The sequence below is a fragment of the Amblyomma maculatum genome, chromosome 5 (genome assembly GCF_055883805.1).
Source record: "Amblyomma maculatum isolate TAMU_Amacu chromosome 5, ASM5588380v1, whole genome shotgun sequence".
In the NCBI taxonomy this organism is placed as follows: Eukaryota; Metazoa; Arthropoda; class Arachnida; order Ixodida; family Ixodidae; genus Amblyomma; species Amblyomma maculatum.
Window position 1 is genome coordinate 147,064,598 of NC_139348.1, and position 25,293 is coordinate 147,089,890.

Below are 25,293 nucleotides of genomic sequence, written 5' to 3' on the forward strand. Positions count from 1 at the left end.
TCAATCATTGCCAGTGATGTGTTTTCTAGAGACGCAAACGTAGAATCAAATGAAATATTCAAGTATTCAACGAACAGCACAATTATAAGGGGTACACAATAAAAACCGCTTCATTCCTCGACAATCCCATTCGCAGCAGTGTTCATGCTCGTAGTCCTTCTGTTAAACGCGCTAGGCTTCGCACTCCGTTTTAGAAAAAAAATTGTCTAATGACGAACATCAAAATATTTTCCTTGGAGTGGCATTATTTAAAAATATCCACGAATTTGCGCATTTTGGTTCTTACTTCCCTCTATTTCCAGGCTTTCATGCCCCTGAGTCAGAACCTTCCCTTTATTCCAGCTTCTATACCGCCGGTATTCGTACACTGGCACAACCATTCCCACTGTGAAAATGACCATTGTCTTTCTAGACAGACGGCGTTACGTCAGGTCTGTCATCATCATCATTTTCACTCGCAACAAGCTGCCCAACTGCTCGTAGCTGCGGCTTTTTTCGAAGGTAAAAGCACATACTAACGAAGAGTACGGTCGACACTATGACGGCTGCTAAGCACACGTACAAGAAAACGTTGGGAGCGCTGTCCAAGAACTGGCCGACCAGAAGTGGTGGCGACAGAGATCCAAGCCCTCCTGTGACCACCACGATGGACATCATCTTGTTGCTGATGTTGATGTGCTTGGCTACCCACGCCGTCACAGCGGCGTTTAAAGGGCCCTGAGCGATACCCGTCAGGCTACTGGCCGCCCACAACACTGCAGAGCTACTGGAACCCCACGCCAATTGGACAGCAGCTGTTGCGACGAGAAGGGCGTGCGAGGCGACCAACACGGAGAAGGCGGACACCTTGACTGTGATGAGAGCAGCGGCCAGGCGACTTCCAGCGAAGCACAGAAAGTACACGGCCACGAGGCGAGAGGCCAGAGGCTTGGAAAAGTGAAGGTCGCACTTGACAGCGAACGCCGTCAACATCTGTGACGTTGTACACTCTATGGCGACGTAGACGCAAACGTAGGCGCATAACAATGCTAGCGTTATTCGGGAAAATCGCGCATATTCCGCCGAATCTTGCACGCTAGCCTCTGCGCTGGTTAAGGCGTTTGTTCTACGAGCCTTGAAGCTGCTGCTGTCGATAAAGTATAGAACGGTCATAGAGGCTACTAGGACTAATTGGAAGGCACTAGCTATTCCGAACGCGTAGTGAATCGTGGTGTTGCTTGAAGGGCCATCCGGGAGCGTTGAGTTGGAAGGTTCTTGAGGCACGATGAAGAAGTCCTGTGTGTAGTTCGAAGTAATATTTGGTGTTGTCGATGTTGAGTTTGTGCTCCCGCTACCTTGCGTAGAAAGGAATGGTCTTGCAATGAAGGGAGCCACCAGACAGCCTACGCCGAAGGCCAAGTGAAAAGCTTGTAGCGCCGGGCTGGCGTTCTCCGGCCACATCCTCATGATCCAGACATTCGCACCTGAAGTCAGAAAGTGAGACCACAGTACTCTTAGTTTACGTTTTTCTCCAACAATTTGGCATGCTCATGGAAAGCAAATCTAATTTACTCTCTTTTCAGAAGTGAATATGCATGCGTACACGTTTCAGGACCTAAGCCATGTACATTAGAATAGCAGTGTAAGCCTGCGCACTTTATTTAGACACTGCATAGCAGAGATTGAAATATGTTGCTGCTTTTTAACAAATCACGGACGGTCATGCGGACATGCGACAAAAATAAACATTTTCAAGTACCGAAATCAAAGTCCACATTATCGTTTTTAGAGCGTTATCTTCTCGTGTACTGAAAACTACCACAAAACTGACTTCTTTTCATTTCAGGCCTTACCCTGCACCGTTGTGCCAGTGTAATTAGTACTTCCGCCACTGAGCTGAGATGTCTAGTAACAGATTGCGTCTCGGTGGGACATTTAACCGAAATATAATACTTCCGTTATGTTTTACAATCATTATAACCACTAATCAAATATACTGCATCTGCGAACAAACGTGAGCATAACATGATGAGGGTTTGTGGAGTGGGTGTGTAAAAACAATAAGAGAAAATATAAACCTTCGACTACATTGCGGAATGGTATGGAATCAAGAATGGGCGCAATGGTGCAAAACATCAAGTAATAAATTAGGTTGCTGACAAGCATATCTGCCTCATAATGTGTGAAAAAGCTTTTTTCAAACGTTTAGGCATGTGGCTCTTTGAAAGGCGGGCGTCGCAGTTGTAATTTCAGCAGCGGACAGAACACAGAGCCACGGAACCGCCATTATAAGCTTCTTTTCTCTTAAAAATATCCTCATGAAACTGGCCCACACGTGAACAGGGGTGCCGCACTCACCTGTTCCAAAGGCACCCAGGCTGAGTCCCTCAAAGAACACCATGACGTGCGCCAGTGCCAGGTATCCGCTGAGAGGGATCATCAGCACTGTGACGCATGTCAGCGTCGTGAGCAGGATGGAAATGACCTGGGTGTTGTACGTGTCGTATAGCTTGCCGCCTGAGAAACAGAGCACGTGGGCATGCGTGTGTAAGAGATAAAAGCCACCTTGAATGAGCAGCATTTTAAATCGAATGCACTACAAGGTTCATTGGCAACGAATTATAAAGAGTGGCATTCAGAAAGACGTTAAAGTAGCCAGCACCCATCAGAAAACCAGTAGGTAATCTTTAACTGTAGTATTATGTGTAACTGTATTATGGGTAGTAAGGAAATGGCAAAGGATGTTACTGAATTGTGGTGATATTCATTAGTGACCTTAGTGAATGCATTCATGGTCAAGTATTTTACGTTGAAGGCCTTCAGGTAAGACTTTCCAGATGACAGATGTTGTTACTAAAATAATGGTCCCTAATTACAATAACAAAGGTCTTTAGGAGAAAGGTCGTTGCACTGAAGGCCTTCAAGAAAAAAACATTTACCTCTAAAGACGTTACCTTGGTCTTAATATCGAACACCTTTAGGGCTAATGCCGTCATCATGACAAAGGACGTTACTAAATAAAAAGGTCAATAACTGCAATCATAAAGATCGTCAGGATAAATGATTTAATGTTGAACTATTTTAGAGTAAAGGCCTTTAGTTCAAGGGTACCTAGGAGCCATTGGTGTGAAGTTCGTTAATTCAAATGCCTATAACTTAGATGCTTAAATAGTAAAGGCTATTAAAGTAATAACTGATATTAAATAATGGTGAGGGCAAATAATTACAATGGCTAATAAAAGCAGTGAGGGTTAAGGTTTTTAGGCTTATCGTCTTCTGTGTAAAGCCTTCAGCTGAACACCTCTGGCGTAAAGACCTTTAGGTCAAGCGCTTGTGAGTAAACTCATTCTCATTCATAGCACTAAAGCAGTCTTTGGTGCCCTCAATAATATTTGCCGCTGCTCGTGAGTAACCTCTGCGCTTGTGTAAGTCAGACTGAGGCAGCTAGTGAAGGACTGTGTTAATTGGCGGGATGCTAAAGATGCACCTTGAAAAAGGTTTAGTTGAGCTGGCGATGATGCCGATCAGCTTCCTTTCAGCTGACGTCCTCTGCGTATTGTCAGGCTGCTGGTCTAAAGAATTACACACAAATCAAGGTAATGAGCCCATACCATTTGGTTCAGGGCGCCTTTTACGGGTGAAAACGCACTTCTTTTCTTTGAAATTTTATGCACTATAAGCACCTTCCGATAAACACGTGTCGAGTCATGTCGCAGTAAAAGATACACACCGATCAGAGAGCCGACCAAGTTCCCGACGCACCGAGTCGTGATTAGCTGCGAGACGGCCGATAAGCTGGCGCTGTAGATCTCTCCCAGGTCCAGCAAGGCAACACCGGTCATCGCCACGATCAGGCCCTGGGACATTATAGCGAAAGCGGTAAAATCTACGCGGAGTGCACTAGCTGCACTGGATCATTTTCTTGTTTACTGTAACTTATGCCACCAGAGGGCCAACTTACACCCCATACTGTTAGCATGCCCACGAGACACCCCCCCCCCCCCCCCCCTCCCCTCCGCGGTATCTGCAGTTCTCCACCGGCGAGCAGTGAACGGCCGCTATGCTCAGCTCGGACCCGCCAATCCAAGTGCGGGTTATTGGGCGGGCAACCCAGGTCGCCAGAGCTCAGGGCTCCTGGCCACCTAGCGCGGAAGCTCCTGCTTGCCTGACTTCGTCAGTATATATACGTCTGCCCTCCTCCTTCCCCTGCTTAAAGTAAATTCTGCCTGAAAGTAAAGGTATAGTTAACTTCCACAAAAAAGCATGCAATGGAAAAGTTTTACGCCTGTTCAGCTATATGCTGGTTCTTTCGATCCATTTATCATATTGCTCAATGTTGCCTCCTTTATTTTTATTTCACACTTCGCACTGAGAAAACTAATGAACCCATAATTTGTCACAAACTAGCACGCAACGCAGCAAAAGTTTCCATAGTAATTAGCGGCTCCTACTTCGTCTTAACATTGTTTCGACCCAGTGGGGGTTGCATTAGGTAGGACACGAGTACCTTGACAAAGAAAACAATTGGTAAGAGCAATATCTAAGACGTGTCACTTCCGATTCGTGCTTTATTCCCAATCTTGCTATCTTTAACGTCATATTCTCTTATGCGCACACTACCTACGCATCGGCTTCACTGCTATACACTAAAATGAACGTGGAGTACTGATTCAAAAACGGAATAATGTGCCTCAGAAATTATCGCAAGAAATGCATGGCGACAAAGCAAGCGCTCTCGGGGCCACGCGAAATAAATGCAAGTAAGCCTGCGTTAAAGGATGCGTAGCGAATCTAGAAACAGGGCAGCTGATATAATACGATAGTGTTGAAAGTACTCTGTAGGTGATAGGCGCAGGTCAAGAGGGAAGGGCAAAATAAAGTATGAAGAGTTGACTATCGGTTACTTCCCATAGAAAAGTGCGAGTAGTTAAAATGCAATGTGAGATCAATAATAACATCTTTGGTTTATTATCAGTGTATACATAAGCATGCTTCTATGCGTCGTATCTAAGGAAATAAGCCTTGTAGCATGCCATCGTGGTCGGGCCGCACAAGGAGAAGACAGCATCAGCACGCCTGCCAAGCGCGCGCAAATATTCTTCATGGTTACAGGACAGGACTAGATGTCGGCGGTTTGCTGTTACGTTCCTGCCTGGCTCAGCGGTTCCTGTAAAATATATTTGTGGAGACCCGATAACGAGTCTATCTGCGATTCATCTCCACAAATTTGGGGACTCCAGACTTTGCGTATTCGCTCTCTGCTCCTGCACTGCGCTTGCACCAGCCGCTTCGCTAGGCCTACCAGTGCCCGGAGCTCGAGACTTCGCCTACTATTCGCCCTGCTTGGTCTCCGCACCGCACTTCACAGTGACGCTTCTACCTGTGCAGCAGAGTTAACGTTTGGCACTGCTCTCTGCGTCCCTAGCGAGTTCTCCGAGCCATATATGGCCACCCACGCCTGCTGACGTCACAGATTACGCCTGCCGTCTACGTAGCGCTATGAGCACTGTCATTCCACCACATAAGCGCCAGTATTCCTGTTGTATCCACGTACGTACCCCCGACCTTCAGAGGTGCAGTCATATCTTTGTGTGTCGCGACGCCGTACGTCCACCCTTACGGCCACCATACGATGGTCCGTTCCAGGTGCTCCGGCGTGCTTCTAAACACTTTCTACTGCGCATCAACGGCCGGGAGGAGAAGATCTCCGTTGATCTTTTCAATGTTAGGGCAGCCTCGGCTGGCTTGCTGGGCTTAGCACATGTTTGACCGTGGCATGGTGAACGAGGCTTAGAGGATGGCATGCATCGTGACGATTCTTACCTGTATCGGCGTTCAGTACGAGAATCGCCTCAGTCTAACGGGCTAAAAGTGAATTCGTAGCGAGCGTTAACATCCTTTGGGTGCAGTTATTCGCTCTTGAAGTTATGCTCATCTTGTCGGATGACTGCCAGGTTATGAGGCTGTGTGCTCTGTTTTTTGTTTTGTTCGAAAAACAGGCAGAGATGAACATCTAGAAATTCACGTGACCTGTTCATTGGTTGTGGATTAAAAAGCGCTCAGATTGCCAAATTTTGAACGTAGCCAAAAATGCTATAGTGTTTCACATTAGAGCAACCGAGCACGATGTGCGAAAGATTTTGCGCACAGATGAAAGTTGATGGAGGAGACAGCGTACAATCCACAGCATAACTGTGTGTTGCACACTCACACTGGAGTTCATCAGCTGCAGCAATAGCTACGAGGTTCCGTACTCGTTTTCATCAGAAATGCCTGGTTTCGAATACGCCACACCTTGGTGTGTGTGTTATTTTTTTCGAGCTCTGGAAATGCAATCGATCGACGACATTCTTTGTTTGGCTTGACCGCTTGAAGTAGTGCTTTGGCGGTGAAACAATCCTAAAAAGCAATTATTTATGCAAGTGATAAGAAAACTGCGACTGGCCTGTCGCTATGAAGCAGAAGAAGGAAGCTTACCATGCCTAAATTACCGAGGCTGACATTGCACGTGCGGCCCACATTCAGCCAGAGTTCGGCGTAAAGGGAGCGTGTCTTCACGGAAACAACGTAGTCACTGCAAAATAGACAGTGAGATAAAACGTTTCAAGGAAAACTTTATAATAAAAGCCTCCAGCCATTTGGCATTAGATAAAACGTTTCAAGGAAAACTATACAATAAAAGCCTCCAGCCATTTGGCATTAGCAGTCACACAATCAAGAAAGACTCTTGTTATGTCTCATTCTCCTCAATATCAATGATGTGACACTAGAAATGGAATTCATGAAAACAAATTTTTAATCATAGATGCGAACATACTGACGTAAGTTTATGGGAGAAAACCTGCAGGCAGCCTTCTTCTATATAGAATTGCATCTAACAGCGTAAATGGTTGAATATTTTGGTGCTCCTTTCTACCTACTTACTCCCTGCACTCTCTCTCAATCTCTGTTGGCACGTGACCTCTTCATTCAACAGGCACAGACAGCTCTGATTACTGAACCGTTTCTACGCTGCTCAGAGCCACAAAAAAAGGCCACGTGTCCACACAGCTGGATTTTTCACTCTCTGCATCACGTACCACAGGCGTATCCAAGATCATCCCCAACTCTTGCATGCATCCCAGTTCCTACTGAGTGAGGAGCGTTGCTCAGTGGAGCGAGACAAGACAGCGGCACTCAATCAGCACTATAGCCCTGAATAAAAAAAAAAAAGACCCCACTCGCCTTCGCAAATTTTTTGCTGTCTGTATAGATATTTTACCCACATTCACCTTCTTCGTCCTGTTCAGCAGTGCTTCATTTCTAATGCGAAAGCTTACAGTAGGGGTTCTAACTGCATTTCCTTAGCTGCTTCTGTGGGTTCTGCGAGCTCTCACTTGACTCGCAACATTGCCTGGTTGTGCCGACGGGCAAAAAAAATATTCATGAGAAACATCCCCTGGTAGTGACGAGGGGCGTAGGGTGGGGGAGGGGGGTTCCTTTGCACATACTAATGGTTATTAGGGTTCTTTGAGGCAATCAGTTTGATAACCCACGTAATAGGGTGTGGCTCTCAGAAGGACACCGGGCGTTTAGCGAACAGAATAAGGTACCACAACCTCAAGGTAGTCGAGCAGGCCTGTGAAGTCACCACACCAGCGATCAGTCTGCAATTATAGGCGCCAAATTGGTAAGCCTGTGTTAGATTAAAGATGTATTTTATTGGATTACGTTGGACTGACTATATTTTGGTGGATTACGGTAGATTAGGAGTTTATTAAGTAGTATTAGGTTAAGTTATGGTGGATTTCGAAGAATTAAGGATAGGGTTAAGAGGGGTTCGGTAGAGTAAGAATACATTGTTTTGGATTAAGTTGCAGTCGGATGCAAAGTAGAAAATTAGGGTGAAATGATTTCGGTTACGGAATATTTTGCATAGCCGGAAGCGAGAGGTGTCAACACAGTCGTATCATATTCTTCAAAGCGAAGCTTGAGTGGGCCCTTTTTTTTCTACCTGACACAACTAAAATGAAACGCAAGGACACTTTCAAATCGCTAATCTCGTGGTCCAGAGTCGTAAGGTTATCTGCTATTCACTCACTTGTAGGACTTCCTTTACCCGACCTTCTCAGCTATGGTTCCGCTTGATATAGCCCTAATTAACTGACAGCTCAGAAATAGAAAGAAATATTGTTTCCTTCTGCTTCCTATCAAAATTTTATCAACGCTCAATAGTTTCTTCACAACAATGCTACGAGGTTCGTGAGTTGCCAGAGAATCTTCTTTAGTGAGAAAATTCTGTAACCTGGATTTTTATATTTCCCGCCGAAACACTCAAGTCTTGATTTCAGTTATTTGATGTTAAGTAATTACTCTTTGTTAAAACGCCTGTGGAGAACGAAAGGTTGGGGAGATATTTAAGCTCGGTCTTAGAGGGGCTGTGAAAGGGAATCCGCAAAGTGAGTAAAAGCCGATAATACTGAGAGAGAGGCCTGTCATCGTCTTGCTAAATAGTTTTCGCCTAGCACAACTAGCTACAGAAGTATCGGTGTTTAAAAAAGAGGCATGCACAAAGGTTCTCCCACTAGTTTTACCCACCAAACCTAGCGAAAAAAGAGCAAAAAGAACTAACCCGTATCACACTTCAACCACGAATGGGTGAAGTGTGATACGGGTCAGTTCTCTTTGCGCTTTCTTCGCTAGGTTTGGTGGTGAAAATTAGGGATACGAATGGGTGAAAAATCCAATGGCGAAAGGTTGTATAATTTTTTGCCCTTTTGGTTCCTCGCTACAGCTTCATAATATAGCCAGGAAAAAGGGAACTAAATGCGCCGCTGGCCCAGCGTGCAACCCTTTTTAGTGGAAGTCTTTTGCGAGCCGATGACAGCCTCTTCCGGTTACATCACGTGGTGCTTGCCATGATCAGAGTTTGAATTCACGCGAAATACCTGGCCAGTGGTCACCGAGATGCACGAAATTGGCAATTTTGAAATATAGGTTCCAAATCATCGGCTCACCTTGGAGAAATCTTTATTTCATAAAACGTTTCATATTTCAATTAATTTTTCTTCAACACGAGACGTCAGTTTTATCGAGAGTGTGGTGGCTTATGGCAGAGAAAGGGAAGGAAGACGGATGACTTGCCTTACTTCGGGCGAATACCAGTTCTCCTGTCAAAACGCTGTCTAGGGCACCGAAGCCCCCCTTAACGCTCGTTAACTTTGATTAGTGTTTAGAGGGTTGGGGGTGTTTGTAGCTTCCCGCGCGAGGTCATGTGCAATAAAGTTATGACCTTTTCGACCCATGGGGAGTTTTGTCTTGCAGCCATGCTGCCTTTTTTTCGACACAAAACCCTTAATCTATTGTGTAAAATATTGAACACTGGGTAATACGGATGTTAATAGCTCTAATTTGGTTTCACTGGACTTGATTACCCTGCCCTTCTAAAATGCTTGATTATCTACACCTCCTTTACCTGGAATATAACTATGAAATCACTGCAAAGCAACTATCGTTATTGAAATTCTCTTTTGCCTTACTTCCGCGTAATGCTCGTAAGCAAAAGGCTGAACGCTTTCATTAAGGTTCATTCTGTTTTTTTATCATCCATAGGTTGCTAATTGCTACGAATTGCTACCTAGTACACTTTCGGTCTGAATTTTTTTTCTAAACAACCCCCCCCCCCCCCCCACCCCATAACAGCACAGAAAAAAACTTCTCTTTTATGACTAAAAGGCCATTTCACACACAAAAAAAAGGAAAAGAAAACTCCTCCCGAGAAATTTATTCAAAAAGTGCGACAGAATGAATGTTTAAACATATTTCTAAGCCATTTCTCCAAGACTATATTTGACACCTATTGCACACTTTTATTTCAGCTATACCTAATCTAAAACGTCTGCTAAACTATAATGCAAGAGGATGCAAAGGGGATGCAAAAATAAAGCTCACGTCTGTTCGGCGGAAGCCGGTTGAGGCTGGTAGCGTACATCGGCGAAAGGTCTGCTAGGTGCATCCCCACTCATCTTACACTCTTTTGCTCTTAGAGAGGGAGAAGGTAAAGCGCACTACAAGATATTTGTGAAAGAGCTAGGAGGTCCCAAATATATCAGTAGCCACAGCAACCGCCGCGGCTGTAGTGGGAATGGAACCTCGACTAGAGATGCACACGGCACCCTCGGCGTCACAAACAGCTGCACGGAACAAAAAAAAAAAAAAAAAGGCGCTGGATTCGTCACTCTCCCATGGAATGCCGCAGCAGACCGGCGGTGATTGCTTGATGGAATGAGCGATATATGAAATCAGACCCAAAGAGGAAAAGTAGGAATGACTGGAAATGAGAGCGCCGCTTCTGCCATATGGTTTGGTTTACCTGACGCCCATACCCAGAAGAAACAATTAAAATAAAACAAAGCAGCTTCATAATGCTACTATTTCACTGCTATAGCGGAATATCCTTTCTCGTTACATTACGAAGTTTTGAAATACCCGTCAGGGTGACTGATTGAGCAGACGTACAAATCCCCCATCACGGCTCATATAAAAGCGACCTAAAAACGGATGGCGCAAGAAAATCAAAGTAATATCAGAGTCATTCAGTATTTTGCTTGTCATGGCACTTCGCAGTAAGATTGATATACGGACAGGAGCAAACGCTATGGGTGTCCTTGCCAATTTGAGGGCATCGGTGCGGCGTGGTTGCTGGCGCTCTATGGCCCACGTAAGAGAGGGCAAATCTGTCTAATTATACGGCGAACGTTGAAAGTATTTTTCGATTGATACAGCTTTGAAGGAAGGTCGGGGAAAAACAGCCAAGGGAAATTCATCGTCGAATAAGACCTCAGAGAGAGAATTTCGACGGCAACAAATGAAATCTGATTGTGCCTTGCTATACACTTTCCTCATAGTATTTCTGCCCTTTTCCTGAAGTATCATGTGCAGATATTTGTGCCAGATCCACTGTCCTTCGAGGATGCTGCAAGTTAATAATTCTCTGCACGTCTGCACGGTTGCAGTGATTACGACTCGCTATTGCTCATGTCATATCTTTCCTGCTTTTTCTGTGTACTTGTATACACGGAGTGCTTTTAAATGCCTCCTAGTCATTGGACCAGTGGTCACTTTTAGATAATGTGTGCCCAGAATTCAGAAAGTAGTAAATAATCAGGCCGAAGATTTAGTTGAAATGGTTTTTGTATGTTTTCTCTGGTTTTCATATTTCATCTTTTCTTCCTGCAGCGTCGTGCTGCCTATAGACGTTGTTCGTTCTTACATAATGTTCTAGTTTTTTCAGTATTTTCTTCTTTTTTTATCTAGATTATAACTTGTGATCTACACTAATATAGTTTTCATTTTTTCGACTTTATTATTTGCCCTTGTATTGAAGGATTCTGGAAACATTGTAAGATGTGGAGCTGAAATAAACCCGACCAAATAAACAAGAGTGAGTTGGCGGGCTAGTTGGTTTTGCATGGTGAAGGAACAGCGCGAAGGACAGAACACAGAGACACGAAGAAAACACAAACCCAAGGCGCTTGTGTTTGTGCTTCCTAGTGTCTCTGTGTCCCGTCATTTGCGCTGTTCCTTCACTAAACCCGGCAATCATAGATTTGGCATACTATGCTGAAGCATGGAGGACATCTGTGCCAGTTAGCAAATAATGACGGAAAGAGCCAGTGAAGAAAGGACAATGATGAGAAGAGAGACAAACATCCCGATTACTAGCGCGCTTGAACAAGTGGCCGCGCATCCGCATTTCAATTGGAAAGAGATCATACGCATGCACCAAATTCAATAGTCAGGTGTTACATCACTGAGTATAAATGAAGATGCATACAGCAGGAACACAAAGTTCTACAGAATGGAATAGCAGTAGTACCTATACAGGCATCAAAAATAAGCTCTGCCACAGGGAATAATGACGGTGGCTGTTTGTATAACCAAGCACCACGCAACAGCGATAGTACATGCCGCGTGAATGGAGGAGCGAATTTGGTACCATGCCCGTACCAAATTCAAATTGCTAGATAGAGGAGTAGTGACTAAATTTTGGATGCCTATAATTTCTTTTGATTGACAACGTCGCTAGACAGGAGCCACAAAGTGAAATTCACCTTAGTGGGCAGACTGGCTGAGCAATTTATCATTGAATTTTTTCTCATGTCATTTTAGCTGAAAAGGTGGCTGCAGTGGCAGGTGGTGGGGAAAAACGTTTAATGACTCAAAATGGGCGGAGGTATGCATGAGCCGAATCTTTCAAGATCCGGCCCTTACAAATACAAGGTAGGGTCCCTAGTGGCGTCGGCCGCAGCCCGGGCGCGCCGGACCAAGGACTTTTGGGCCTGAAGGTCATAGCAGCCGCGCAGGGTTGCCTCCCAGTCCTACCGAGAGGGGTTGGGGTGAGGAGGATAGCTGGGTTGGATGGGCATGCCCACACCATATGGTAGAAGGCGTTCAGGTCACGCAAGTCACGTAACAACTTATCCCGGCCTCGGCGGCAGCTTTTCGATGGAAGCGAAAAGCAAGGCGCCCGTGTGCTGTGCGTTGTCAGCGCACGTTAAAGAACCCCAGGTGGTCGAAATTTCCGGAGTCCTCCACTACGGCGTCTCTCATAGCCTGAGTTGGTTTGGGACGTTAAACCCCACAAACCAACCAACCATCACGTAACAACTGCAATACAATCAATGATAGTTGTTTTGTTGTCATTCCAACTTTTAGGCAGGCTAGCATAAATGTTCAAGTGAAATAAATGAATATAGCAGGAGATATACCTTTTTGCATTGTCATGTGTCCTGAAAGTGCATCTGATGACACAGTCATCCAACACAGCATCACAGAAAAAAATTCAGTTGCATATTATTTACTGTTTGGTGGCACTGCCCACGAGTTTGTCTCCTGTGCATCATTTAACATAAAGAAAACAATTTGGTTTCTCACTTAAAAGCCTTACGCATAACCACCAGTAATAATCCAAGCAGACATTTGTCACAGTAGAATTTTATTTCAAGTTGGTCCCATGATGCAAGCACACAAGTGGATTGATGGTTAAAGAAGTATTAAAATAAGCGATTATAGGCTATTCTTCGCCAACGTTTTAACATAAACAAGTTTTTCCACCACATGCAGCGCAGCTTTTTCGTCTAACCTGCGACCGAACGCAGAAATGAACGTTAAAATTGCTGCCTTAGGCGGAGAAGTGGGCACTATGCCTGCCTGAATTGCCTCGTCTTCATGCGTTCTTACCGCGATATCTTAGCCTTAAGATATGATCGATTACACAGCTTAGCTTCTGGCTTTAAAATGTACCTTAGTAAACGGGCAGTCACCGTCTGTCGGGCAGCAAAGCATGCATGCCATCGTTCATTAAACAAAAAAACAATAATTAGATCTTACCTCAAAACGTTTAAGCCAATCTAAGTATGATCCTGTAATTTTTAGATTTGTCAAACGGTGTCGCAGAAATAATTGGCCGGTGGTATGCCTAAGGTGTGTGCCTGTGAGGTCAAGCTTGTTGCAACTAACGCGTTATCATGGGGTTTAAATCTCCCACGCTATGTCATCTGGCTGTGATGTCATATCTCTGTCGCCCAGTCATAATTTTCGGATTTTCTGTGACAGAGCACCCTTGCGCTGTCTCGTGATAAACAAGCCTCCTTAGCCTTTTTATCATGTGCAACTTTCCGCTTGCTAGTATGTACTTGACTGAACTGTAACTACTATGTACTGCCATCATCTCCGCTATGTAAGCGATTGTTCAACTGAGTAGATAAATCTAGTAAAACCTCTGAATCGGTCTTATTCCCTAGCTTATGATTGGCACAAACACGGTATGGAAATATATCGTATACCATCTCATTGAAGCTCTTGACTGTAATTGATTGTATCCTGTCACGTTAAATTAAAAATTCAACACCTCCAGTGCATAAACTAATATAGTACCATCACGCGGACACTCTATGATTGAGTGTGCGGTACCATAACTCAGTTCATTTACACGTAAAACTGATCTTTGCTTTTGATGCTTAACTTCTGATCGCAAGCCCCGTGGAGCGCATGTTGTTGAATATGAATTTCATGTTCCTTGTCTCTAGTTAGACCTGTTTCTTTTCTTACCCCAGCTTTCGGAAGCATAAAAGTAGGGTTTTTGTTCAGTTGCTTTCTACTCCTTTGCACAATGATAGAAAAAATGAACATCAATGGAAAATGGACATGCAATAGTGTGCAAATATAAAAAAAAGCCAGGACATTTTAAATACTTGGTTTGAACAGTGAAGCTTATATAAAATATTTACGGTCGTTATAACTCGCAGCCCCTTAGCACGGTGATAATGCCGATAAAAGCGCCAGCTGTATGTAACGCGTTGCCATGCTTCTGAGATGCTACTTTAATGAGATGCTAAGACCGCTAGCTCATGAAGAATGATTTATTGCTTATATTTTTAAGGACGTTTGGCTGGTCACGTAAGAAAAGAAAGAGCCTTTAACGGTCGTTCGTAAGGAACACATTGCATTGATCGTATTTTACCGTACTAACGCAAAGATGAGAACGCAGAAAAGTATCGACGGGCACAAACATGACGCGGATTGATGAATGTTTATGGAATAAATACCCCTTCAGAAAAACGCAGCTGGACAAGCCAGAGAATCCGCTGGAGGGAAGAGAGCTGCAAATTTGTTGGAATGAGCTAGGCAACCGGTTGCAGGCACAGTAGGTGCCAATTTTGGAAAATAACCGGGGTATGCTCTTTAGAAATGTAGGCAGCCCTTCTGACGATCATCAGGATGATGACAATGAAAACTTTGTTTAGCAACGTATACTTTGTTAATTTGCACACGTATTTAGCCCTTTTTTCTGACCCAAAATACAAGTTACAAGGCTCCTGCCCTTTTTTACATAGACGAAAGAAACATAGTGAAGTATTAGAAGCCTAATGGGACGTTGTATTATCATGCTGTAAAAAATGAGATTGCTCTTTCTGAAGAAAGACTATTAAAACCTTAGAAAAACCTCTGATAGAAATGCAGATAAGAACGGCATTATCTGATTTCTCGCGCATGCAGTCTGCAAGGGCAACACTACAGCTTTTTAGATCCAAACTCGTGATACTTGGTAACACTGACATTCGCTTCCGAACAGCGGTCACGGAGTTACTGATTTTGATGTGACTAATTCGGATATGCTGCAACAAAAAAAAAAGTATTTTTAAAAATGTCGTGTCATGAACAATGACTAGGTGAAAGAGACGTTGACTTAGCCTCAGATACGCCCCAAAACACTTATTTCTACTGCAAAACAAAAATTGAAGGAGCTGTTCACAGTGCCGGCTAAATGTCGAAAACCTTCTCAACAAGCGTCCGCGGGAGCATTAACGATGAGATCGCTATTGTGGCTTGCAGCTGGCTTCATCCTCACGTGCAGGCACATAGCGGTGAAAACTATTACACACAGATAAACGGCTCCGAAACACACATACAAGAAGAGGTTTGGATAATGGTCAAGAAACTGGCCGACCAGAAGCGGAGGGGACATGGAGCCGACACCTCCTGTGACGACCACTAGCGACATCATCTTGTTGGTAATGGTTATGTACCCGGCAGTCCAGGACGTGACGGCGGCGTTCAAAGGCCCCTGACCGAGGCCGGTTAGGGCACTACCTACCCACAGAGCGGTGGGGCTAGTGGCACCCAATAAAGCGAGCATCGCTGCCGTTGGAAGCAGAATGAAGTGTGACAGCACCAGAACCCACAGCACCGGGACTTTGATTGTGACTAGAGCAGAGGCCAGACGACTGGCTGCGAAACACGAAAAATAAACAGCGACAACGTGGGATGCGGTCGTCTTGGAGAAGTGGAGGTCACTTTTAACCGTGAATGCCGCAAACATCTCGGACGAGGTGCACTCTAGCACAACGTATACACCCACGTAAGCGCATAGCATCGCCAGTGCAATACGGGTGAAGCGCTTGTTATTCGCCGAATCTTCTATTAGGGTGTCGACGTCGTCAGCAGTAGCCGGGTCCCGCGGTTTGAAGTCAGCTTTGTCGACGATGTAGAGCACGATCATTGAGACCGCAAGCAACGTGTTTAGGGCGCTAGCTATTGCGAACGCGTAGTGAACCTGGCTTTTCTCTGTTGTCTCAGAAGCCATCTCGCGCATCGGCTCCATTTCTCTGAGCGCGAAGTCACTGCCGTTGATTGCAGCCAAGTGCGTATAGTCGTAGGTGTTCGTCGTGTTGTTTCCGGGAACCGGTGACAGGAAAGGCTTGGCAATGAAAGGGGCGAGAAGGCCGCCGATGCCAAAGGCAAAGTGGAAAGCTTGCAGCGCAGGGCTGCTGTTCTCCGGCCACATCGTGATGATCCACACGTTCGCTCCTGCACGAATAGTGGGCAATTAAGGTAGCCAATATTGCTGAAAGGAAGGCACTGTTTAAACGCATCTTTGTTAAATGTTTGTTTTTGTTGTGCTTGGAAATACAGATTAGAAGTACTAACACCAACCAGTTTTCGTTAAGTCGGATGTTTCTAGACTCCTGAAGAAGTGACAAGGTGGCTCAAGAAACGTGGGGCGCCTAATTAATATTGGTTGCTGTCTGTACTTCCCACCTTCTGCAAGACAAGTACGCACTATGTAAAGGTTCTGTACATAGTAAACCTGATTAGGAAAAAGCCAGCTGATAAGCCAGCTTGAGATAGGATCAGGCATACCCTCTAAGGCGAAGTCGGAAGATAAGGAAAGAGCAGTGAAGTTGTAAACAAAGGGCAGTACCTTCCTGCTATAAAGGTGAGACTCGTTATGTACCGCCTTTAAACCAAATTCCTTATTCTCCTGAACATATATTAGTCCACGAAAGAACCATAAAAGTTTCCTAAATCAGGGCATGAACTGATGCTTACCTGTGCCAAAGGCACCCAGGCTGAGCCCCTCGAGAAAAACCATGACGTGCGCCAGTGCCAGGTGTCCGCTGAGGGGTATCATGAGCACTGTGAAGCTGCTCAGCGACATCATGATGATGGATACCACTTGCGTGTTGTAGGTGTCGTAGAGCTTGCCGCCTACGAAATCATTCAAAAAATAAATACGGTTTACCTCAGTTAATCACGGAATATCGTGCAGCAGTAGGTCGTTTTGACAGGATTGTGTGTGCTGTGTGTCAATTCTTAAACGTTATTTTGCTTCATTAATCAGGCGGCCATTATTCCAGACCACAGATTACACGCGTGCTGAAGCACTTAAAGTCGTTCAAGTACTGCAGAATCTGCAGTGGAGAAATGCAGAAGCCTCAGCATTGCTGCTTCACACGGTACATCGCGCTCCTGGTCGTACACAACAGCGTTCCGTTGAACGCATCTCAGTTCACCGGCGTTTTATAATTGGTTAGCCGGAAAGGAAATGAAAGGTGCAATGTCGGTCCCACGTATTTTGCTGAACATATGAAGCACCTCGGAAATGTCAAATCGGCTTCAGCCACCGTGGTTTTGCGAGAATGCGGGTAGAGTGCTGCTGTATTAAAAACACCCCCCCCCCCCCCTCTCCCCTTCAGGAATGCAGGCAAAAACCGATAAACGCGTCAAGTTGTAGCGAAATGTGGCACGTCAGAAGTTCTTAGAAATTTTCCCTTCCACCATCAAGCACTACTTTCGCAAACTTACCCAGCAGAGAGCCCAGGAGGTTTCCGACGCCACGCGTAGTGATGAGGTACGAGACGCTGGAGACGCTGGACCCGTAGATCTCCACCAGATCCAGCAGAGACACGCCCGTAAGTGCGACGATGAGACCCTTTTGCACCACGCGGCACCGAAGCAGCCATGCACCACTCAGGCAAGGCGAGATTTGAAAAAGAAATGCACAGCTTTTGTTTAGATGTGCATGGCGGGAACATACAAAGGCTAATAATATGGCATGTCCAGATGCTTGCCAGAATTTATGGGGCAAAATGGAACGAGATCAGACCATGAAGTACCAAAAGAGAAAATGGCGTTTTAGAGTAGGGAGGTCTAAAAGCTGCATAATTAATTATTTCCGCTAGTGCCATATTTCTAGATGGGAAAGTTTAACCCCGAAGGTGCGTTAGATTGCTTCTTAGAGGGCAGTATAGGTATTAGCCTAAAAAACCGGGTGTAGGTATTAGCCAATAGGATAACCAGAATGGCAGAGGGTGCTAGAAGCGGACAGCCTTGCGTAAATCATTTTTTTTCTCGAACATAAAATAAAACCATAAAGGTTTGGATTTGCTCGTTTATATGGTTTAACATCCAAAAATATCTCCAGCTACGAAATACACCGAAGTGAACTGCTCCAGTAAGTTCGACCACACGGAGTTTTCTAAGTTTTTGTTGTCGTCTAAAGGAATGGCACCTCCCCACGCTGGGGGGTCGCCCAAGAATTGAGGTGCAAAGAGATTTTTAGGGATGTATAAACTGGTTTTAGGAAGTACGTGTCCTGACGTCGAGGAGCGAAACGATATCTTTCTTTTCATCTCCATAGAAAAGCGGCCACCACAGCCAGAATTGACACGGCAGTAGAAAGTCCTATCCACTGAACCACCGCGGCCGTGCCTTGATGTCAATTTGTAATCTAATTATGAAAATTACAGCAAAATCAAGAATCAAATCAGGAGGAAAATTAGTCTCTTGAATAAATTCCAACTTTACAGCATGGAAAAGCAACCTACTGTAAAAGGACAAAAATATTTTACGATTTGTAATCGTGCAAATAGAAAGCTGATTCAAACAACGATTTATTCCACCCAAAGTTCTCTATGCAACCGCTAGGTGATGTGTTGGTGTTGCAACCACAAAATTTCGCTGTTAGAAAAATCAATGAAAAAAATCTATTTTAATAAAGCTTCGTCACTTATAATTTCCTCCGTGCTATTGATGTATGGAGACTAAGCAAATGTGTTCCGAAGGCTTGGTATTCAATTCATATGGTTATGTGAATCAGTTTCGGAATTATCTTCCGCTTACTTGAATAACTCAACAAACCAACATTAGTAAAACGTTTGCACTGACGCATGAAAACGTAAGCAGAATATAGCATGCAGCGACGCACTGTTCCTTGCTTCCAAGCACCTTTACCTGTTACACCACACATTAAATATATTTTTCAGTTAATTCATGAAACGGCGCCGTTCTGAAAATTGTGATCAGGTTGATCTCAGACATTTCTGCTACGTTAATTTCAGTAGGTGAAGTATTTTGGACGTCTTCATCACACTGTAATACCCTGTTTTGTTCTTCGCTATAGTAGTGTGCGAGAAGTACTTTTATTTGCTGAATGAAGAAAGGCGCAGTTGTAACTGGTTTCTTATAGACGTAGCGTTACTGAGTATGCTTAACACTTTCCGGTCCACGCCTATTCCAACCGGTAACCCGCTATGGCGTCCCCCAATGAATAATAAGAGAACCCTTCTTTCAGTTTTGCTTTTAATTTAATGTTTCCGCCATGCCGCGCCCGTCCAGATGGTCTCCGGAGTCACGTGAACGGCGCTAATTCATGGCGTCGACGTCGCGCGCTCCTACTGCTAAGAAACGGGCGTTTCCGCGGAATTTGACGCATCGGAGAGCTCGTTTTTGGATGCAAACAGCAGCAGTGATAACTCGGAAGACGATTCAGCTCTTCAGGCTTTGTCACTGACAGCGAAACTACGTTAAAGCGACCCGGAACGTCGACAGCCATGCCACGACAGGGAGGAGAAGGAGGAAACTTTATTGAGGAGAATTTGGAAAGTTCTTTCTTCGTGGGAGTTCGCTTCTCCTCAAGCCGCCCCAGGGGTGGTTCATCGCTCGATGGCGCTCGACGACCTCCTTGGCCCAAGCCGTGATGGCGTGTTGCCGGCTTGGATCAGAGCTAAGCAATGCGGCCTCCCACTGTTCCGAATTGGTAATCTGCAGGCCCTCCGGCGGATGCATGCTTTAACATTTAAACAGTGTTCGAGATCTGCCCTCTGGTCACCGCAAAGTGAACATGAGGGGCTGTATTCGCCTGGATACCATTGTGCTAGCTTATACGGATTAAAACACGTAGTTGTTTGAAGTTTTTTAAGTAGTGTTTATTGTGATTTGCTGAGTGTATAGTGGGGCTCCGGATATTTCAGTCTGTTGTTTTTATACCAATTCGTGATTCCTCTGTACGTAGGGTCTCTCTCGCGAGCCGATCTGAGTTCGGGGTAACGCACCTCCCGGCCTACGACGAATCCTCGGGCATACTATACTGGTGAGCCACCTCGTTTCCAGGATGACCCGAGTGTGCGAGGACCCAGAAAATTTTGATCGATCGTGCGTTTTTAGAGTAATCAAAAAATTTCAAAATTTTGGCTGCTGGTTGATGAATTCTACCTTTTGCGAAATTTCTAATGGCTGTTTTTAAGCCGCTAAAAATGTATTTGGAGTCCGTCGTGACAATCGCCAGAGCTACACACGCCTCTTCTACCTCCTCTGGCGTTCGTACTTCGTTTATCGTCGCTGAATTTTGTAAGCGATACTTGTGATCGACTAGTGCCAGGGCATAGGCTCTCTTATTCCCGTATTCGGCTGCGTCCACATATGTCGTATTTGGTAGACTGGAATAGTATTTCTCTAATGATTGGGCTTTTGCTACCCGACGCTGCAGGTGAAACTCCGGGTGCATGTTCTTAGGTAGTGGATGGACTACCAGTGTTTTGTATATTGGACGGGGAACCGACGTTACCTGTGAGTGTCTGCCCTCGTAGTGTATGTCGGTCTTTTGCAGTATCTGTCTTCAGGTCGATGTTGCGGTCAACCGCTCGTACTGCGCCGTGAGGTGTGCTTCGATCATTTCTTCTAGTGTGTTATGTATCCCCAGTTGCATGAGTTTCTCGGTAGCCATGCAAATGGGAAGACCGAGTGCTGTTTTGAAGGACTGCCGAATAATGGAATCGATCGCTTCTCTTTCCTTGGCCTGTAGGAATAAGTAGGGCGTGGAATATATAATGCGGCTGAGAAGTGTCGCCCGCTGTCGATGGTTGAATTTTCCCGCTTTCGAAGCGCTTCTTGACAAGTGGCGTCACTTAGTGGGAAATAGAAGAACCCTTTCATTTTTGCTTTTGGTTTCATTTTTTGATCCGTGCCACGCCCGTCCAGATGGCCTCCGGAGTCAGGTGATCGGCGCTGCTTGTTTACATCATGGCGTTGACGTCGTGCGCGCCCCTGCTGCTCCAAAATGGCGTGGTTCCACGGAAGTTGACGCATCGGAGAGCTCTTTATTGGATCCGAACAGCAACAGTGATGACTCGGAAGACGAATTAAGCACTTCAGACTATAGAACTGAGAGAAGTCAAACCGGAACGCCGACAGCCAGGCCTTGATAAGTTTCGCGTTCGCTCTCCAAACATTTCCGCTTTTGCTGTGCGCTGATCGGAAGAAATCACTGTTCCGAAGGTCACAACTGTTATCTGCAGGGTGACAACGTCTTTTGGGTAGTATCACTTGCCGCCGGCAGCGCTGGGAGTCTGTTTTACGCTAGAGGACAGCCAGGGGTTGACCTTGGCGTAGTTGACCTCGACTACTGTTTTCTTTTCTAACTCAGCGAATACTGTACACAGAAAACTAAAATTTGCTGCAATGTTGCAATGGTCCCTGTTTGAAAAAAACGTATATTTTTGATGTTTAGTTTTATTTGTATAAAAAAAAAAACGTTGATACCTTTGTGCGTTTGTTTGTTTGCTTTTACTATAATTGCTTGCTGGCAGTTTTTTTTTTTCATCACTTATTGAATAAAGATGTTGATTGTCACTAATACCATTGTGAGGAGAAATTCTTTTCTAAAATTTGATACTAAACACACATGTACCAGGCAAGTTTTGTTAACGAAAAAAAATATGAATGACACCACCCTTTTCCCGCGGACAGGAAAGAGTTCAAACACAAGCTAAAGTGCCGCATTTGAAGGACGTTGAAGCGATAATATTACGCGATATAATTTATGGAACATAAACACAATCTCCCTGTGGTAGTGTAAATCCGCTGAAATATTGCAGCTGCCCAAAATGAAAAAACAATTGGAATAGAACAACCGCATCTCGAATGACGGTTGGTCACACGAGGGTAAATGAACAACCGATCTCACCATTCCCAGGTTTCCCAGGCCCAGGTTGAAGGTTCGGCCCAGGTTGAGCCCCAGTGGCCTCCGCGAAGGCATACCGATGGACTTGCCTGGTGTAAGAAAAAAAGAATTTCGCTAAATACGCTGCTGCGGCGTGTATCTTTCCATGCCTGTTCAGCGACTGCTCGCTACAATAAACCTACTTCCAAGAATAGTCAGATAAGCATATCAGACTCTGGCGGCTCTATTCAATAGAAAAGATGATAGGCTGCAGCGATATCTTCACAATTTATCCTCATGCCGAGCTATCTATTGTAACATGCCTACATGAGACGCCTTGTCACGGAAATGTTTCACCGTATAGTAGGAGGCATTCAAGACCCTTTAATTTATTGTCAGCATATACTCCTGCATCCTAGATTAAATTCGTCCTCACCCTTCTCTAGCCTAACAAAAAACACATCTGCATTCATAAAACACCGTCATTGTTACTGACCCTCAACGCCGTTACCGATGCCTCGCATCACCGTCCCCTCTAGCCTCGTCGTAAAGAGGTCGCAGCTGGTATTTCCCTCCCTGGCTGCCGGGCGAGGGAATGTCCTTTGATGTAGCCACTACGTCAGCAAGAGGAGAAGAGCCAGTTTTGCTTGTATTATTTATACCTTCGCTCTTCTGCCTCGATCAGTTCGTTCCAACGCGACGCATGCCCCCTTGCTTGTGCAGTATTCCTTGCTTGGTTGTACTAACAGCGCGGAAAAACGACTTTAGGCTGTTCAGAACTCTTCAAGGAGAACACGGGCAACACGAAGAGCTGGGGAAAAAAGACGGTCTATACACCGGGAGAAAAGACTTCATCCCGACGCAAAGGACTCTTTTTTGCGTACGTACTCCATATTGATTAGTGTACAGCTTTAGCACGTTGTGCAACGTGTAACAATTAGCGAGATTAAGGGACTCGCTACGCATGCGCGACATTTATTTTGAGGCGACTAGTGCGCATTGGAGAGCAATTTCACCGCGATTTCGTGACATTGAAATTCACATTTGCCCGCGCAGACACCGCCGTGGTGGTGCAGTGGTAAGACGCCCGACTACTGTTCCGGAGTTCCCGGGTTGGATACCGACCACCGGCAGCTGCGTTTCGATGGAAACGAAACGAAGGGGCATCCGTGTGCTGTGCAGTGTCAGTGCACGTTACCCCAGGTGGTGGAAATTGCTCCCTATACCATCCACTACGGCTCCTCTTTCTCTCTTTCCACTTTCACCTCACCTCACTGCCTCCACAAAAACAAGTGTTACAGATACTGCGCCTCTCCTTTCCTGTGAACCAATTAAAAAGCCCACGCATACCCTTTATTGTCAATGAATGTTATGTTTCTGAATAACTGTGAGGTATTCTTGTTGTTGTTGTTGTGGCTTTAGGAAGAAGGAAAAGAAAATGCACGGACCTGCTACTCGCTCTGTAGCTGAGCCTCCTCCGGTGCCTCGTGCGGACAGAAGAGATAATAGACAAGAAAGAAAAAAAGAAGAGGAAGAGAAAGAGCGCGCCGCAACAGCCGTCGTCCACCACCTAAGCGGTGACGGGGGGCAATAACGGCCTACAACAGATTGTTATGTCTTTTCTACGGAACTAACGAGCGCAAACAGAAGACAATCCACAAAGAAGAAGAGAACACAAGTACAGGCGCTAACAACTACTTTATTCTTCACGGCAACAACGCATATATATGCGTTGTTGCCATGAAGAATACAGTAGTTGTTAGTTAGCGCCTGTGCTTTTGTTTTCTTCTCTGTGGATTGTCTTCTGTTTCCTCTCTTTAGTTCCGTAGAAAATCATGAACCAACTAGGCCCAACCAAAGATTCATTGCAGACTGTTACGTCGTCCACGTATATAAACATACGGTGGCTGGCTAGCTCCCGTCGCAAGCGGCGTTGACCTACCGTTCCAGGCCCGTAGGGCCAGGAACTGCCATTCTCCATATCTGCTACCAGGCGCTGACATCGCACAGCACACGAGCGCCTTGCTTTTCTTCTCCATCGGAAAGCGGCCGCCGTGGCCAGGATTCGACCTCGCGTCCTTCGGCACATTGGTTGTCTTAGTTCCTTAGTCTGGTGACGGTAAAACACTTTTCGTAACAACAAGGAAAAATAAATTAGAAGTGTTTTATGAATAGCCCATATGCTTAACAAGACACGTTGTGGGGCTCTCTACGATGCTGCGGCTCCGTTCTCCGAGCCAAACGCCACTTCGCTAGCTCACACCACACTGCAGGCCCCAACGAACAACCCGAACACCGAGGACCAAAAGGTATAACTATTCACTGAAGGGGTTCTCCGTCTGGTCTTCCTCGGCAGCGCGTTATCATGCAAGAGCAGAGTTCACCTCAGTCCGTTGACATCGCAGACGCGTCCGCCCCTTTCGCTTGTCCGGTCCGCACTCCTCCTCGGTGTACGCACACGCCCACTCTCTCACTACCGTCTGTCCCCGCCACAAGCGCGCGCCGCCACCGCAGTAGACAAGAGAGGGAAGGGCGGCGGTAAAGGGGCCACGTGCTCTTGAGAGGAGAGGCCTCGCGCTTCTCCTCCCTTGTTGCTGCGGCGTGAGGAGAGGAAGTGCCGGAGAGAGCCGGTGACGTTGTATGCCTTCCCACAACGTTTTACAATGTACGGACCGCATAATGTGAATTTAGACTCAGAGAGTGCAATTTTAACACTGTCGCCGTACGAGAGAGACCGACCCAATCTCCGACCGGCGTCGCCCGCGTTGCGGGACTCTGTTACGTCGGAGACTGACCGCGCGACCGGTTGGCCTTAACATGGCGCCTTTCGGGGAAACCGATACTGCTAGTCTTCCGTCTCGCGCCCGCGGAGGGGTCGCCTCCATAATGCATGCAGCGGTGGCGCTGTACGCAGTCGGTATGCAGGACATAAACGGGGCGTACGACAACGTAAGCAGGGAACTTCTGTGGAACATATTAAAAGAAGAAGGTATCGGTTATGAGATAATGAGTTCCTACAGGAAATATACCGGGATACCAAAGTAGAAATTACGTGGGAAGGGATAAGAAGTACGGAGGATGTCAAAGTATGCGAAGGATTAAGACAAGGCTGTCCTCTATCACCGGTGCTGTTCATGCTTTATATGATAAACCTGGAACGGAGGATACAAGACAGTAACCTAGGTTTTAACCTGTCATACAGATTAGGTGGAAAGGCGGTAGAGCAGCGCCTCCCCGGTTTGATGTATGCAGACGATATTGAGCTGCTAGCT

At 45.7% G+C, this 25,293-nt stretch overlaps 2 protein-coding genes across 5 annotated transcripts in view; both read right to left on the reverse strand.

Moving 5' to 3' along the window:
- LOC146189877 (solute carrier family 60 member 1-like) overlaps window positions 1–6,548 on the reverse strand; it is a 7,645-nt gene extending 1,097 nt beyond the window's left edge. The window contains exons 1-4 of the mRNA XM_084603340.1: window positions 6,457–6,548; window positions 3,710–3,836; window positions 2,338–2,496; window positions 1–1,463 (exon numbers count right to left, since the gene is read on the reverse strand). The exon at window positions 1–1,463 is cut by the window's left edge and continues 1,097 nt beyond it. Of these exons, the coding sequence (XP_084459466.1) occupies window positions 409–1,463; window positions 2,338–2,496; window positions 3,710–3,836; window positions 6,457–6,459 (1,344 nt within the window). The 5' untranslated portion in view covers window positions 6,460–6,548 and the 3' untranslated portion in view covers window positions 1–408. The remainder of the gene's footprint in view (window positions 1,464–2,337; window positions 2,497–3,709; window positions 3,837–6,456) is intronic.
- A 6,747-nt stretch (window positions 6,549–13,295) lies between these two features.
- LOC146189878 (sodium-dependent glucose transporter 1A-like) lies at window positions 13,296–24,514 on the reverse strand. Of its 4 annotated transcripts, none has more exons than XM_084604633.1 (5): window positions 24,406–24,514; window positions 22,046–22,131; window positions 17,608–17,734; window positions 16,852–17,010; window positions 13,296–16,329 (listed from the first exon to the last, which is right to left on the reverse strand). In XM_084604633.1, exons 2-5 carry the CDS (start codon window positions 22,115–22,117, stop codon window positions 15,302–15,304), a joined length of 1,386 nt encoding a protein of 461 aa, XP_084460759.1. In that variant the 5' UTR covers window positions 22,118–22,131; window positions 24,406–24,514; the 3' UTR covers window positions 13,296–15,301. The 4 variants fall into 4 exon arrangements, with proteins under 4 accessions (XP_084460759.1, XP_084460760.1, XP_084460761.1 ...); XM_084604634.1 differs by having other exon boundaries at window positions 24,338–24,514; XM_084604635.1 differs by lacking the exon at window positions 17,608–17,734 and having other exon boundaries at window positions 24,338–24,514.
- Window positions 24,515–25,293: the final 779 nt, after the last annotated feature.

What these genes read in the sequence shown, in the direction of transcription:
- LOC146189878 (XM_084604633.1), bottom strand. Translation starts at nt 22,117, where the DNA reads ATGCCTTCGCGGAGGCCACTGGGGCTCAACCTGGGCCGAACCTTCAAC. An exon ending in GCCTGGGAAACCTGGGAATG is followed by an intron (nt 17,735 to 22,045) that starts GTGAGATCGGTT and finishes GTGGTGCAAAAG; the next exon opens with GGTCTCATCGTCGCACTTAC. An exon ending in CCTGGGTGCCTTTGGCACAG is followed by an intron (nt 16,330 to 16,851) that starts GTAAGCATCAGT and finishes CTATTCGTGCAG; the next exon opens with GAGCGAACGTGTGGATCATC.